Consider the following 17,432-nt stretch of genomic DNA (forward strand, 5'->3'; position numbering starts at 1 on the left):
CTGCAAACATGTGCCACCAGCTTCCTCTCTGTGTCCTACTTGCAGTGTGTGTTCATACTGGGACTGTCCTAGTTGTGTGGCTTTAGAATTTTACATTTGTGCCCTTGAAACAATATAAGATAGTACCAAGACTCAATATTATCCTGGAGTTTTAAGGATGATAGTGACTGCTTCTTCTAGACATTATTTTTGGACTAAATTGAGTCAGCCACATATAACTTCCTCCTATCCATCCTTTGAGTGGTTGTAACTACTTTGGAACTTGTGGGCTACACAAGGTTCAAATGACAGGACATTCTAAAAGGCCCATATTGCTAATTACTTCAGTGAGTCTCTACCATTTCCTGCCCATTGTTTGGGGTGGGATCACTTGATATATTACAATATACTAATACTAGTTCAACATTTGATTCCATTTCCTGCCCATTGTTGGGGGTGGGATCACTTGATATATTACAATATACTAATACTAGTTCAACATTTGATTCCATTTCCTGCCCATTGTTTGGGGTGGGATCACTTGATATATTACAATATACTAATACTAGTTCAACATTTGATTCCATTTCCTGCCTATTGTTGGGGGTGGGATCACTTGATATATTACAATATACTAATACTAGTTCAACATACGATTCCATTTCCTGCCCATTGTTGGGGGTGGGATTACTTGATATATTACAATATACTAATACTAGTTCAACATTTGATTCCATTTCCTGCCCATTGTTGGGGGTGGGATCACTTGATATATTACAATATACTAATACTAGTTCAACATACGATTCCATTTGCTAGAACCTATATTGACAAACAGTTAAGGAAACCTATTAAGATCACACACATCCTACCTTCTCTTCTTTTATGTAGGTGAAAATTTGTGATATGCAGATGCGTGGCACACCACGGGATTTACTTCCAGGAGACCCTGTTTGTAGTCCAGTAGCAGCAGTGCTAGCTGAGGCCACTGTTCAGCTTATCCGTATCCTTCACCGAACAGACCGTTGGACTTACTGCATTAACAAAAAGATGATGGAAAGGCTACATAAAATTAAGATATGTATTAAAGAGTCAGGTCAGAAGCTAAAGAAAAGCCGCTCGGTTCAGAGCCGAGAGGAAAATGAAATGAGAGAGGAGAAAGAGAACAAAGAAGAAGAAAAAGGTAAACATAATAGGCATGGTCTTGCTGACCTCTCAGAACTGCAGCTGAGGACTCTTTGCGTAGAGGTGTGGCCTGTGCTGGCAGTGATAGGAGGAGTTGATGCTGGTCTTAGAGTTGGAGGTCGGTGTGTTCACAAGCAAACTGGGCGCCATGCCACGCTGCTGGGAGTGGTCAAAGAAGGCAGCACATCTGCCAAGGTCCAGTGGGATGAAGCAGAAATTACCATCAGGTATGATGTGTTGAGTTATGCTTATAGCAGATAAGTGTTTGATGGTGAAATGGGCAATTGCCAACAGACAGTGAGTAATAATGTATTGTAGATAAACTGCTGGTTAACTTTTAAAAGTGATTTTCATATTGCTAGATATTATTATTTTGATTTAGTAAAATACAGGTGATTTGTAAAATAAGTTTTTAAATTTTGTTGGTGAAGAACTGATAAGTTCACTATGCTTAACTAGTTTTTATTTGGATTCCTGCTTCTTGTTGCTGGGAGGTATGTGTGCCAGAGATCACACTTGGTCTTATGCATGCTAGACAAGTGATCTCTCACTGAGCTATGCCCTACCTGTTTCCTGCCTTTTGATCATTTCCATTATACATTGGACAGTAAAAAGCCAGCTGGCTAACTTATTGACCAGATTTTATGTTCAAGAGGCCTGTGGTAGGAACATCTAAGTGAGATCTGTCTGTTTTAAATTAAAATTTTATTTTTCATACATGTGGGTATTTCACCTGCATGTATGTCTGTGCACCCCCTGTGTGCGTACAGAGGCCAGAAGAGTACATTGCATCCCCTGGAACTGGGGTTACAGATAGTTGTGAGCTACCATGTGGGTGTTGGGAACTGAAACTGGTTCCCTGCAAAAGCAGCTAGTGCTCTTAACCACTCAGCCATTCCTCCAGTCCCATGATGAACTCTCCCCTCACTTTTTGTGACAGAATGTTGTAGCTTAAACTGGCCTGTAGCTCACTCTGTAACTCAAACAGACCTCAAACTCATGATCCCCTTATGTTAGCCTCTCAAATGCTGGGAGCACAGATGTATGCCATTACCCCCAAGCCTTACCTTTTTAAAATAAGTATTTCTATTCCCTCAATGTACATCATTTTAATAGTTATGAGAATTACATTTATTTGACACAAGCAAGATGCTTAAAAGCATTTAAGTGTATTTGTATGTATATAGTTTAAAATATAAACTTCATATATTCAATGTTAAATATTTCTATGCATAAAGGATTTCACTTATCTGAGTATATAATTTTATCATTTGGAAATCAGGATTTATTGATAATATTATGTAACTTCATTATATTACCTAATGTGATTCTTATAGTTGTATATTAATATAACAACATTGTCTTAAAAGAGTGATTCATAGTATTTAATGAAAGTAGTACTTTACAACTAAATAAACATGATAGACTCTTAGTTGAAAAACACATATATGTAAAGTTTATATATAATGTCTGGCTATAATGGACTTTATTGTACACCCTTCACTTCACAATAACTTAAGAAACCCAGCGACAGCTTTACAAATCACATACAGTGTCATCCTTTTCTTTCACTCTTGCTTTGTCAGAGAAGATTCAGTATTTTATTAATATGTATGCACTGTAGTAAAATATGTAAATTAATACATGAAAAAAGAAAATATGGCAAAAGGGAAATGAGATTAGAAAGATAAGACAGCCAAGAAGTAGGCAATTGCAGTAAAACTTCAGATACTTGCTGGGCTTTTCTATAATTAATGTGACTCTTAAACTTCAGGAATTTTATGCCATATATCATGGATATGCAATCATATTCTTACTTAAACTACAATTATGAGTATCAGTTGAAGACTACAAAGTAAAATTTTTAATGAGACTAAGTCTCCAATGAAGGCAGTTACAAAGATCTACTACATACTCAGCAAATTAGATTTATTAAATTCCCCAGCTAGCTTACATCAAACTACATCTGCCTTACCTCCTAATTTGTAAGTAAAGTTACATAGCCGTATTCTTTTACTTTGTGTATCAGTGGTTGCTTTGGTACCATCATGGCAGGGTTGAGTGATAGCAAGCGTCTACATGTCCCCAAAGCTCTAAGATCCTTAGACCTGGGAAGTTTGCTCACTCTGCTTTACATTGTTTAGTGGTAAATATTCTCATTTGAAAGCACATGTGCATTTCATTGATGTTACATTTAGCATTACATCTCTATTTTCTCATGATATCAGTTTTTCATTCTGTAATGTTGTCAGTTTGTGTAAATTATTATCTGCATTGTGTACATGACGTGTCTTGTTTTGTCTATGTTATTTTCTGTACCTTCCTCCTGTCTTTCCCTCACTTGCTTTTTCCTGTGTCATTCTGATCTTTATTAAAGCTTCCCAACTTTTTGGTCGCCTAGTGATACTCCATTGTATAACCTGGAACCCTGTGAACCACTGCTGTTTGATGTGGCGCGATTCCGAGGCCTGACAGCTTCTGTGCTGCTGGACCTAACATATCTGACAGGCATTCATGAAGATGTGGGGAAACAGAGCATCAAACGACATGAAAAGAAACACCGTCATGAGTCTGAGGAAAAGGGGGACACTGAGCAGAAACCTGAGAGTGAATCCATTTTAGATGTACGAACAGGGTTGATGTCTGATGATGTCAAAAATCAGGGTACCACAAGCTCCAAATCAGAAAATGAAATAGCTTCATTTTCTTTAGAACCAACACTGCCAGGTGTGGAATCCCAACATCAAGTAACAGAAGGAAAGAGAAAAAATCATGAACATATATCTAAAACTCACGACATAGCTCAGTCAGAAATCAGAGCAGTCCAGCTTTCCTATCTCTACCTCGGTGCTATGAAGTCACTCAGTGCTCTCCTTGGCTGTAGTAAATATGCTGAGCTCTTGCTGATTCCAAAAGTTCTAGCTGAAAATGGCCACAACTCAGACTGTGCGAGCTCTCCAGTTGTTCATGAGGATGTGGAGATGCGTGCTGCTCTACAGTTCCTGATGCGGCACATGGTGAAGCGAGCAGTCATGCGGTCACCCATAAAGCGAGCGTTGGGGTTAGCTGATCTGGAACGGGCTCAAGCTATGATTTACAAACTAGTGGTCCATGGGCTTTTGGAAGACCAGTTTGGGGGCAAAATTAAGCAAGGTATGTTATCTGATGAACTTATACTCATAACTGTCAAAATAATATAATTCTATAAATGATTTGTGAATGTATATTTTTTTTTGGCCAAAGAAATTTGCACAATTGTTTTTCCTTTGTAAGATAAACAATCATTTTTTGTTACTTTTACTTTAGTAATTATTGTGTACCTGCAATTTTCTATTTTAAATCTACATAAACACTAGAATTTCCTAATTGTCACTAAATTTTGGAAAGCTGAAATTACCAGATCTAGTGGTGCACACTTTTAATCCCAGCACTCAAGAGATAGAGGCAGAGAGATCTCTTTGGTTTCAAGGTCAGCCTGGTCTACATAGTGAATTCCAAAGACTGCTAAGGCTATATAGTGAGACCTTGTCTTCAAAAAAACCAAAAAGAAACAGACAAAAACAGCTGACATTTAATTCACTTTTCAAAAGGTATCCAATTACTTACTGATCTGATTTGAAATATATTCTTAAAACTTCTCAGAGATGTTTTTAGTATGTGCTATTTCACAGACAATGTATTGTGTAAAAAGACCCTGGCTTTGCTTATCTGTATCTTCTCTTTGGGAAATAGTACAAATTTTTAAATAAAAATGAGATCCATTCAGAAGATGCTTGTTGAATGCCCAGTGCTACCTAAAACAGTGTCCCTTGCCTTCAAGAAGCTTGTACTCTACTGAGAGAGGCAACACAGGCCTGGAACCCCAGCATTTGGAAAGCAGAAGTTCAAGGACAGTCTTGGCAACAAATCAATTTGGAGGCCTGGCTGAACTACATGAGACCTTACCTAAAGGGACAGGTAGAAGAGAAAGGGAAAAAATGAAGAGTGTTAGATCTTTATTCTTTCTGCTTCTCATCCCTTTCCTTTGCTCTCATTCTTGTTCCATCTTAGTGTAGATAGTATATAGAGAGAGGTACATGGTACATACAAGTAGGCATGTTCTAAGTTTAGTTTACGTAGTATATAGAGAGAGGTACGTGGTACGTATAAGTAGGTATGTTCTTAGTTTAGTTTAGATAGTACATAGAGAGAGGTCCGTGGTATGTATGAGTAGGCATGTTCTAAGTTGATTATGAAGAGATGTGGCCATTTAGTAAACCTAAGAATTAGTTATGTTTTTAAAAATATTTTTCTCTTATTGTATGTGTATGGGTGTTTTGCTACATGTGTGTCTGTGCATCACTTGTGTGCCTGGTGTCTGCAGAGGCCAGAAGACAGTACTGAGTCCCCTGGAACTAGAGTTACAGATGCTTGTGAGCTACCGTGTGAGTGCTGAGAATTGAACTTAGGTTGTCTGGAAGAGTAGCCAGTGCTCAACCACTGAGCCATCTCTCCAGCCCTAGAATTAGTTGTTTTTGTAGTAACTGCTACTTTATTTGTGGTTCCCTTACTTGAGAAGGAAAATTATAAATACGCTATATATTTTTGATACACACATACCCTTCAAGTCATAGTCAGCATGAAATTTCTGTCAAGGTTTTTATTCTTGCATTTATATGCCTTTGCCAACACTGGAGATAAGTATCTGTAGTAGGACAGGCCCATAGGGTTCAGGAAATTGGCTCAGACCAGTTGCCAAGTCATGCGCATAACATACTTTCTTATGAGCCAACCTGAAGTCTGCCTGAGGGCCTAGCAACAGGTGCTGTCAGAGTTCCTGATCTCTGTCAGAGTTCCTGATCATGCCCAGCCAATAGGGACAACCACACAATGCCACTAGATTGGGACACAGACTAGGTGCTGGGAGGAGGGTATGTAAGGCCTTCCCCGTTATTAAATGGAGGAGTTTGTTGTTTGCCTTCAACTGACTCCTGGTGTCTGTGCTTTTGATGCTGCTCCTTCTCACCCCCTCCCTGAAGAATCCGTTAGAATCTGAGCAACAAGTATCAAAATCAAAATGCTAGACAAATAGTTTTAGTGTTTGGATATATTAAGATAACCTCAAATTTTAGACATCACTCCACCTCTTTTGAGACAGGGTCTGGTAAGTAGGTCAGGCTAGCCTTTGACTTGCAGTCCTCTTGCCTCAGCTCCCTGAGTGCTTGGATTAAAGGAATGTGTCACCGTATCCCCCACTTTTAATGTATTTGTAAGAGAATTCTCTAAAATCAGAACTAATTGCAAGGGCCTACAGAATCTGGAATAAGGAATATAGTAGTGAAAGAAGAACGTGTGTGTGTGTGTGTGTGTGTGTGTGTGTGTGTGTATGTGTGTGTAAGAACTTCTTTTGACGTTCCTTCAGAAAATATGTATAGGAACTTTGTTATTTTGAAGCAAGGTTTCACTATGTAGTCTTGGCTGGCTTGCTACATAGCCCAATGTGTCCTTGCACTCAAGATAATCTTCTTGCTTCAGCCTCCCAAGTGCTAGGATTATAGGTGTACATGACCAAACCTACCTCTAGGAACATTTAAAATTAAAGTTTTCCATTTTTGACTATTGCTTTTGAAAAAGACAAATCCTTACTATTTTCTTAACCTTTGGTTTACAGAGATTGATCAACAAGCTGAAGAAAGTGACCAAGCCCAGCAAGCACAGACACCAGTTACCACCAGCCCATCAGCGTCCAGCACGACTTCCTTTATGAGCAGCTCCCTTGAGGACACCACAACTGCCACCACTCCTGTCACTGACACAGAAACGGTGCCTGCATCTGAGTCTCCAGGAGTGATGCCACTTAGTCTTCTCAGGTAGAGAGTTGGCCTTTATGTCTGTCACACTGATGCTTTTGCTTCTCAAAGCACATTGTTTCTCTTACACAGAGTGTGCCAAGTTAAATCCAGGTATTCCAGAGCTGGAATGAACAAGTGAAAACATATCCTAGTGAAAGTGGAAACACCCCTCTGAAGTTTTATTACTTGTCCTGAAGTCTCAAAGCCCGTTAGTGGTGGGCCTGGGTCGAATGATTTTTGTAGGGACAAGGTCAGTCTGTCTTCCCAGGCTCAGGTGATACTCCTGCTTCTGAATAGGGGGTATAAGTGTGCACCATCATGCTTGGCTTGGCTAGGCTTTTAAAGATTTTTTTCTTCAGAAAGCCAATTAGTTGCTTCTTCCTAGGGTTTTTTTTTGGGGGGGCAGGGGGGGGTGGTTGTGTTGGGGCCAGGAGGGTTGATGCTGCTACTGAGGATCAAACTCAGGACCCTTACATGTTACACAAATGTTCCATTGCTGAGCCATATCTCTAGCCCAATACTTGAATTTTGAGTAGTAATGTCTAAAGAAAAAAAAATCATCTGCATAAAACAACTTTTTCTTCTTGGATTCTTTCTCTTTTGAGCATAATTCTTTTTATTTTTTTAACATTTATTTTAACACTTATGTGGCATGAGAGCACACATACCACAGTACACATGCGGAGTCAGAAGACAGCTTGGGGAGTTGTTCTCTCCACCTTTGTATAGGTTGCAGGGATTGAATTTAGCTCATCATGCCTTCATGGGAAGCTCATTCACCTGCTGAGTCGTCATCTCAGTAGCTCTGTGCTTTCATTTTTACTCTCTGATCAACAATTCTCTTTTCAAGTGAAAAGAACATGTTTGGAGGTGCTTCTTCGGCCATTTGTATGTAATAAAGCTATACAATGCTTACTATTTCAATTCCTTTTTGCTTAGTTTGCAACTGTATACATACCAGGGAGGCTTTAGAGAGACCTTCATGGACAGACTGGCTTAAGTGAAGCAAGGAAAGCAAACTAGCCTTTTCCCTGTTTTCTCTGCTATGCCTCACAGGTAGATTGTCTTTATTCTCACTGAACTAGACAGTAGAAGGGGAGCCTCATCTCTGCCCTTAGTGATTCTCAAGTTTTGGTGTGTACAGTTTTCCCACTTAGGAGCTCTTTGAAAGTTCTGGGATCATATCACCACCATGTCAGATTTAGTAGGTGTATGGAGCCCATAGTTTGCTTTTTCAAGACATTTTCCTGGGTGTGTGTGTGTGTGTGTACACACACGTGCGCGGACGTACTGGTCGTCAGCTCACATTTTGAAAATTGCCATTGTGTATTTGTGTGGAGGAGCACTGATGATCACCTGTTTTTTAGCTCTCTCATTTGAGTCATAATTCTAGGAGATGCTAATGGAACATTCTTGTGGCTTTTAGTGCTTCTGGCAATTTCAGAATTTAAAAGTGTTCACAAAGAATCTGTGACCTCTTGTCTCCTTCCAGGCCCTGACTACAGTAGGCATAGGGTTAAAGGGTAGAATCATGTCCCTTCATTGCCATAGGTGCCCACCAGATGAGTTCCTCTATTTTTCTTTAGTAGTAGAAATTGAACTTAAAGGTACACCCCTAGAATCTTCTTTCTTCTTAGTCTTTGTTTCTTTTCTACTGGCTTAGACTTGATTGGAGCTACAGTTATCGCCACAAAACTCAGTGAGCTCCTGTTCCCTCTGTGTGCCATGGTTGATGGGATAAACAGTGCTCCTCTGAAGCTAGATACCTGTTTGATTGCTGAGACTAAAGCTTTGTGGTAGAGCACTTGCCTAGCATATGCAAGTGGCTCTGTAGTCAATTCCCAGCACTACAGAAAAGAAAAAGGACAGATCTGAACTTAATTCTTTGATCAATATGGGAGGGAGTGCCTATCATTTCTGTGCATGTCATTCATACACTGTTCATACCATGTCATACATGCTAAGTTCCTCTAGTATATCATACATACACACTATTTTTCAATTGTGTTGGGTACCTGGATACTTTTTCTTTCTATATGTTAATACCTAAGATCAGTGTGTTAATTTTATAACTAATGGATTTATATTTAAAGTAACATCAAGTTTCCTCTGTTTTTGTTTTTGTGACAGGGGTCTTATGTATCCTAGGCTACCTTTGAACTCCCTAAAAGGCCAAGGATGGCCTTGAACTCCTGTCTCTACCTCCTGATTGCTGGCATTATAGTATATGCTACCACACCAACTTTTATACAGGGCTGGAGATTGAACCCAGGGTTTTGTGCATGCTAGGCAAATACTCTACCATCTGAGCCACATCTCTAGTCCAAGTTTTCTGTCCTTAAAATTCTTCTTTAGTAGTGTATTAATACCCTTGTCGCCTTGATATTACAATAGAAGAAAAACTCCATAAAGGCAAGGACTGTTCATTTCTTTTTGTAATTGCTGTACCACTCCCCAATATGTTACTGCTCTTTTCTGGGAAAATTATAATATATTAATTATAATATTAAGAGTACCTTATGACATAAATACTTTTAATACTGAAGAATCTTTCTTTCATCACCCTGTATTAAATTATAGCTAACTTGTTCTATCTTCCAGGTTGTAATTTCTTCTGTAAGAAGACTTATTGACATGTCTGTTCTTTTCCAGTAAGATTTTTTTTTCTAATCATTGTTATTTTCTTAAAGGCAAATGTTCTCTAGTTATCCAACCACCACTGTACTTCCTACACGTCGTGCACAGACTCCTCCAATATCATCATTACCAACCTCTCCTTCAGATGAAGTAGGAAGGAGGCAAAGTTTAACTTCTCCTGATTCCCAGTCTACAAGGCCAGCTAACCGCACAGGTGAACTTGCTGTCATGTACTGCAGTACCCAAACCTCTTTGCATTCTAGCTATATGGACTTTGTTATATAATCATTGTGTTTTTTCTTAATTGAAGATTAAAAAATGATTTAATGAACGAAAACTATACTTTCAAACTGAGTGTCTTCTATATTTTGAATTGTAGATTGAATTAAGGCTTTTTGGAGAGAAGTAACATGCATATCAATCACATATGCCCTTTCTTCTTTCCTTATGAACCAATGTTCAACTAAATGTCTTTCTAATCATAACTTCATCTATAACCCACACAATTGAATATATCACAAGGAAGCATCAGAGAAATCCAAACTAAGGGGCTTTATACAAAATGACTAGGCCATAATTTTTCATGTATCACAGTGGTTGACCAGCAACTCAGGACGCTGAGGCAGAAGGATCACAAGTTCAAAATCAGCCTGAACTACTCAATGAGGCCTTGTCTCAGAGTAAAAAGTAAAAACAGAGTGGGAGAGTGCTTGCCTAGCATGTTTAAGGCCCTGAGTTTGATCTCCAGTACTAACAGAGGAAAACTAAGGAGATTAAGGAGACCAAAGGAACTTGACAACCAGATAAAATGCACAGATGATCCTGGATCCTTTGCTATAAAGAACATTATCAGCATATGTAGTGAAACTAGAATGGGAGCTGGATTAAATGATGACACTTCTAATCGCCAAACTCCGTCCGTCCGTAGTTGTAGGACTTACCTGTTAACATTCAGAGGAGATAGAATTAGCTGCTTCACTGTTCATTCTGCAGTAGTTCAGGAGAGAAAGGTTCCTTTGTGCTCTTCTTGCAAAGTTTTGTATATTTTAATTTTTATTACTAGCAGATTTACTTATCTGTGCAACAGCCCTATATTGGGATGAGAAATTTAGCTGTATTTGTATTTTTTAAACAGACAAGCAAACAATCAATAAAAAAGACAAAACACAAAACCCCTCTATTGGGCTTGCCTCAAAATCATGATCCTTGTGCCTCAGTCCCTTGAGTGCTAGGATTACTGGCATGTAACTCGATACCCAGTTGTGTTTACCATGTTTTAATAGTAAGATTGTGGCGAGTTTGAATAATCCTGGGAAATTGAAGTCCCATGTAACTATGTGTACACTTTGCTTGTGGTGTGTAGTAGTCAAGCCCACTTTGCTCTTTCCTTTGCTTCAGCCTTGTCAGACCCAAGCAGCAGACTTTCCACCTCTCCTCCTCCCCCAGCAATTGCAGTCCCTTTGCTGGAAATGGGCTTCTCTCTCCGACAGATTGCCAAAGCCATGGAAGCTACAGGTAAGATACGTTTTATAGTTCAATATCGGTAGATACGATAAGTCTTAAACATTTTTGAAAGAAGCATTTTTTTAAGAGGTCGTAAATGTTAAGATTTTTTTTTTTTTTTTTTTTTTTTGGTTTTTCGAGACAGGGTTTCTCTGTGTAGCTTTGTGTCTTTCCTGGAACTCACTTGGTAGCCCAGGCTGGCCTCAAACTCACAGAGATCCGCCTGGCTCTGCCTCCCGAGTGCTGGGATTAAAGGCGTGCGCCACCACCGCCCGGCTAAGATTTTTTTAAAAGACATTTTTTTTTTTTTTTTTTTTGGTTTTTCGAGGCAGGGTTTCTCTGTGTAGTTTTGCGCCTTTCCTGGAACTCACTTGGTAGCCCAGGCTGGCCTCGAACTCACAGAGATCCACCTGGCTCTGCCTCCCGAGTGCTGGGATTAAAGGCGTGCGCCACCACCGCCCGGCTTAAAAGACATTTTTATGTGTGAGTGTGTGTGTGTACATACGTGAATGCAGGTGCTTACTGAGGCCAGAAAAGGGTTTTGGATCCCCTGGACCTGGAGTACAGTTGGTTGTGAGATACATGACATGGGTATTGGGAATGGAACTTGGATCCTCTGGAAGAGCAGCAAGTACTCTTAAGTGCTGAGTCATTTCTCTAGCCCCTCTTCTTAAGATTTTAAATAGCAGATCTATTATAAAATCATCAGAACAAATACTCTTAATCTAATAACGTAAGTCATTGATTACTTTATCCATATTCAGTATCAGACATTGCTTCTACCTGTATAGGTGCTCGAGGAGAGGCTGATGCCCAGAATATCACTGTTCTTGCTATGTGGATGATTGAGCACCCTGGGCATGAGGATGAAGAGGAGCCCCAGCCAAGCAGCACAGCAGACTCCAGACATGGAACAACAGTTCTGGGAAGTGGTGGGAAGTCAAATGATCCCTGTTATTTGCAGTCACCAGGAGACATACCATCAGCTGATGCTGCTGAAATGGAGGAAGGCTTTAGTGAAAGGTAAAATCCTAGTTTTTTTATTTCTGTCTCTTGTATCCTAAGTAGTCCTCTAAAGCCCCATTTCCATCCCTTCATAAATGCTTCTATTGCTATATAAATTTAATAAGAATATGAAAAGATTGGCATGTTAGTTATAAGCTAATGGATTTTTTTTTAACATTATAAATTATTTAATTGGCTAAAAAGTACTTCAATGCTAGAGTGCTTTCATAGTATGTACAGGGTCCTGAGTTCTGTTCTTAGCACTGCCAAAATACCGACTGATTTAATTAATGAATTTGATAAAAATAGACTTTTCTGTCTCATTTTAATTGAATTCATATTTTCATTTATTCTAAAGTTTTCTTCAGTTCTAGGGATTGAATCCAAAGTTATATACATGGTAGACAAATCTTCTAACACTGAGATATATAGATATATTCCCAGTTCCTGTAGTTTTTACTATGTAGTATTTTATGTTTTTTTGTTTTTTTTTTTTAGCTGTGAAAAGATTTCTGGAATATATATACCCTATAATGAGATATAATAACATATTCTAAAATTTCTCTCACAGTCACTTTCCTTTTATATTTCTTATGACTATATCTTTTTATTTTTATATTTTTTATGTTTATAAATACTTTGCCTGCATATGTGTCTGTGCACCACATTCGTGCCTGTTGCCTATAGAAGCTAGAAGTGGGTAGCAGATCCCCTGGAACTGGAATTACAGACATTCATGAGCTGCGAATGTGGGTTCTGAGAATCGAACCTGTGTCCTTTGGAAGAGCAGCCACTGCTCTTAATCACTGAGCTAGTTCTCCAGTACCCCCTTCTTAATTTTTTATTATTTTTAATTTTTTTTTAATCATTTAACTATCAGGTTCTGTATCAAGGCTTATGTCTTATGTAAACTGAAAACTTTTTCTAATAAGTTCCATGAATATCTTCATAATTTAATTTGAAGTATATTTCCCCTAGACACAGATTCTCAGTTATTTCAGATGTTAAGTATTTAGTCATTTAGCATTTAGTTTGAAGTTATTTTCTCTTGTGCTGTGGGGTTTGGAATGACACTCCAGGCTTCACACTCTAGGCAAAGCTCTCCTACTAGCCACATATCCATTTCTGATCCTGTTTGATTTTGGACATGAATTAAGCATCATTTTATTGTTGGCACAATCCAAAAATCAGATGAAATGAATGTCCAAGAAGCAGTGTGTGACAAACCTAAAACTAAAGAGTTCACAAAAGTCCAAAGATGTTTCAAAGTTTTGTCGTAGGCTGAGGGGATAGCTCAGTGGTAGATGCTTAATGTGCAGGAGACCCTGGGTTCAATCCCCAGCAACTCTGCTCCACCAAAAACACTTTATGCTAATCATGTCCATTTCCTCATTTAATACTGTCAGTATTAAAAAACTAACAGGATGTTTTTATAGCCAGAGACATTGAGAATAACAAAGCAAACAAGCAAAAAAATTATAAATATATTATGATGATATTTTATTTTATGATATCCTATTATGATGGTATATCTTAATTTTAATTAAAAAATTTATTCCTTAAAAACCAGTTTAAGAGTTGTTAACTCAATTGGTAAGTACCTGCAACCTGAGTTTGATTCTCAGAACCCCTTTAAAAAAACCCAGGTATGTTCAGTTGTGGTAGGTAGTACATGCTTATAATTCCTGCAGAAGGAGGTGGATCTCTGAATTCAAGGCCAGCTTCGTCTACATAGTGATTTCCAGGCTAGCAGAGTACATAGTGAGACCCTGTCTCAAAACACCCACACCCTGGGCTGGAGAGATGGCTCAGAGGTTAAGAGCACTGGCTCTTCTTCCAGAGGTTCTGAGTTCAATTCCCAGCAACCACATGGTAGCTCACAGCCATCTGTAATGAGATCTGGTGCCCTCTTCTGGCCTGCAGGCATACGTGCAAGCAGAATAGTATATGCATAATAAATAAATCTTAAAAAAACAAAAACAAAAACAAAAAAACACCCACACCCACACCCACACCCACCACCAAACCACCATCATCTAGATAGGTAGAAATGAGTGGATCCACAGGACTCTCTAGCCTGTCAGCCAGCCTAGCCTCCTTGGATAGTTACAGGGCAGTAAGAGACCCTGTCTCAGTGGGGAAAAATAAAGATAGTACCTAAGAAACAACCTCAGGTTGTCCTCTGGCCTCCACACACATTCTCACAGACATTCATGTGTACCTGCACATACATGTGCACCTACACACACACACACACACACACACACACAACTATTTTATTCTCAGTGATATTTGGAGAAAAAGGTGATGCCACAAGGAAGCTTGTATTTTTGCTTTTTTTTAATGAGAGCTTTAAAAAAATTGCATTCCCTTCAAACTTGCTTTTGTAGCCCTGATAATCTGGATCATGCAGAGAATGCAGCTTCTGGAAGTGGACCACCAGCTAGAGGCCGATCAACAGTAACAAGAAGGCACAAGTTTGACTTAGCAGCTCGCACATTGCTCGCAAGAGCAGGTAATTATTTTCCACATCCCTCTCTTGGTGAAAGATCTCATTTAAAAATTGTTATAGAAGCAGCAGTAAAGAAGATACAAACTAAAGAATAAGTGAACTCATTGCTACTACTAAGTGGACCAGCTCTTTGCATATAATTTTGTACACTATATAATTTCACCTACAATCACAGCGTGTATTCATAAGTTTATCTTTAAGCTGCCTCTAGAGATAGAAGGCTATTGTGGTCACTTGTAGATTTTGAAAGATTTTGTAGCTGTTCTCTCTGCCTTTAGTCAGTTACAATTTGAGAAGTGATGGTACATATTTAATGGTTAACATCAGTGGTCAAAAGTTCCTGGGAGGGGCACTGTGCCACTCAAAAGTAGGCACTGGTTTTTCTGCTGTACTCTGGACTTTAGAGCCTCACCACTATGGCCCCAGATAAGCAAGTATAAGTTCTCTCAGTACACTCTTAAATTCTAGAATTGTTTTGGGGACATGGGAATGTATTTTCTTTTTGTTTTGTGTTTTTTATGATACTAGTGATTAAGCCTCACACATTCTGGATAAATACTCCACCACTGAGCTATATTGCTATTTTATTATTTTATCATCATCATCATCATCATCATCACCACCATCACCATCACCATCACAGTGCTGGGGACCACACCCAGGGCCTTATGAATGCTAGGCAAATACTCTACCACTAAGCTATATCCCTAGCCAGAAGGAAATATACTTTCCAAACTAGAAACCACATTATTCATTGTTTAAAAAAGAATTATTAAAATATTAAAACGTAAGTGATGATTCAGTAGTTTATGAGAACCATGAGAAAGAAATTTGAGACTTGCCAAGGAAATATAAGCTATGCATTTACCGTAAAATGAAGAGAAGCTGAATTTTAAAAAGTGAACCTACAAGAGTAATAACAGCTGACATTTATAACATAAATAAATAATACTTATAACATAAATAACAATATAACATCTTAAAATTTTTTGTCTGTAGTATCTTATTTAAACTTATTATTAAGTAGTCTGAGAGAGAGAATATTTTATAGATGAGGAAGCATGTGATAGTTGTAATGTGAGGTGTATGGCCTGGAATCTAAAGAAGTAGCTGAGGTAGGTTCTCTCCTACATGTGTGGCAATTAAGAACTGGCAAAATATTCAAGATTAATTTATTCATGCAAATAAAATGCTTCTTTTGTTTTGTTCTGAGCGGGGTTATACCGCTCTGTGCAGGCTCACAGGAATCAAAGTCGGAGAGAAGGAATATCTTTGCAGCAAGACCCAGGGGCGTTGTATGACTTTAATTTAGATGAGGAATTGGAAATTGATCTTGATGATGAAGCAATGGAAGCTATGTTTGGACAAGACCTGACCAGTGACAATGATATTCTGGGAATGTGGATCCCAGAGGTACTGGATTGGCCTACCTGGGTGTGTGTGACTGCAGCGGGGGCTGCTCTGACTTATTTCCCTGCCCTCCTGTTCATACAGCTTACTAACAGCGGCCTTGCATAGAGTTGAAAAAGCCTTACATCTCATCCTGAGGTTTGGGATTTAATGCTTGAGCATTGCTTTGATACCTACAAACTAATAAGAAAGTCTCTCCGTTGCTTTCTCTGTGTGATTTATTGCTTCTCTCCCCAGACTAGATGACTAGAGCCATACTGTGGTAATGTTTCATTGTAACTTCAAAACTTGACATTAGGCCCTAGTACATACTGTTGAGTTACCTAACATTGTTGCTTTAATCACATTCCTATCTGCGTGCATGCTCTTCTTCTTCATAGATTCTGTTTGATCAGTGTAAGGCCTTATTTGGGGAACAGTACCTGCCCACATCTTATAATACCCTTCAGTCAGGGACAAGGTTCATGTGGGTTTATGTGTATACATTGTTTAGCATTACATTTTTATAGTAGGGAGACTAAAAAGCTCATAGATGTGGGCTCTTATCTGCTTGATTAGGTTAATAACATAAATTAATCACAATAGAGTATCTTAGAAATTCAGAAAATAGGTCTTATTTTATGGCCAGGTAAAAAGTATTTTCACTAGAGAGTTTTGTTGTTTTTAATGGTTTGAGGTAGATTTAAAATTATTGAATTCTTATTTTCAGTAGAATATAAGAATAATCTTAATGTTATAGCTTAAGCAAATAAAAAGAAGAATACCTTCAGATTGTGTGATCTGAATTTCTTATTGAAAGAAAATTAGCATTAATGAATATCTTTGCACTATTATAGGATATTTAAAAGTAGCTAGTTTATTATCACAAATACTCTACCTCTAAAGCTAAATTGACTATAATTTGCTATAAAATCATTTTGTGCAGCATGTTTGTGAGTCTGAAGACAGGGAAGAAGTGGTGGTGTGTGAACTGTGTGAATGCAACGTCGTCAGCTTCAATCAGCACATGAAGAGAAACCACCCTGGCTGTGGGCGCAGTGCAAACCGCCAAGGGTACAGAAGCAATGGCTCCTATGTGGATGGCTGGTTTGGTGGTGAATGTGGGAGTGGAAATCCATACTACCTGCTGTGTGGCAGCTGCAGGGAGAAGTACTTAGCTCTGAAGACCAAAACCAAGACTACAAATTCTGAAAGGTACCTTGAAATTGTGTTGTAGATACCAGCCTCTTGAATGAGAACATTTCATTCTGTTAAGACACAGGATCTGTTTTTGGGTTTTTTCCCCCCTTCATTGTAAAGAATTAGTTTTGACTGAATTGGAGGCAGAGCTTATGGAGGTCAAGGAATTCCGTTCCTAGCAGATCTGGGAG

The 17,432-nt window shown here is 38.6% G+C and overlaps 1 protein-coding gene across 7 annotated transcripts in view; it reads left to right on the top strand.

Annotated features, from left to right (window-relative positions):
* The window catches only part of Herc1 (HECT and RLD domain containing E3 ubiquitin protein ligase family member 1), a 160,797-nt gene that overhangs the window by 99,755 nt on the left and 43,610 nt on the right, over positions 1–17,432 (top strand). For 5 of the 7 annotated variants that reach the window (XM_059268149.1, XM_059268152.1, XM_059268150.1 and 2 more), the window contains exons 37-45: positions 871–1,391; positions 3,542–4,317; positions 6,815–7,013; positions 9,686–9,846; positions 11,031–11,147; positions 11,927–12,158; positions 14,531–14,655; positions 15,866–16,086; positions 16,988–17,256. In XM_059268149.1, the coding sequence (XP_059124132.1) occupies positions 871–1,391; positions 3,542–4,317; positions 6,815–7,013; positions 9,686–9,846; positions 11,031–11,147; positions 11,927–12,158; positions 14,531–14,655; positions 15,866–16,086; positions 16,988–17,256 (2,621 nt within the window). The remainder of the gene's footprint in view (positions 1–870; positions 1,392–3,541; positions 4,318–6,814; positions 7,014–9,685; positions 9,847–11,030; positions 11,148–11,926; positions 12,159–14,530; positions 14,656–15,865; positions 16,087–16,987; positions 17,257–17,432) is intronic. The other 2 variants (XM_059268153.1, XM_059268155.1) reach the window with 2 other exon arrangements.

The sequence above is a fragment of the Peromyscus eremicus genome, chromosome 7 (assembly GCF_949786415.1).
Source record: "Peromyscus eremicus chromosome 7, PerEre_H2_v1, whole genome shotgun sequence".
NCBI classification, from domain to species: domain Eukaryota; kingdom Metazoa; phylum Chordata; class Mammalia; order Rodentia; family Cricetidae; genus Peromyscus; species Peromyscus eremicus.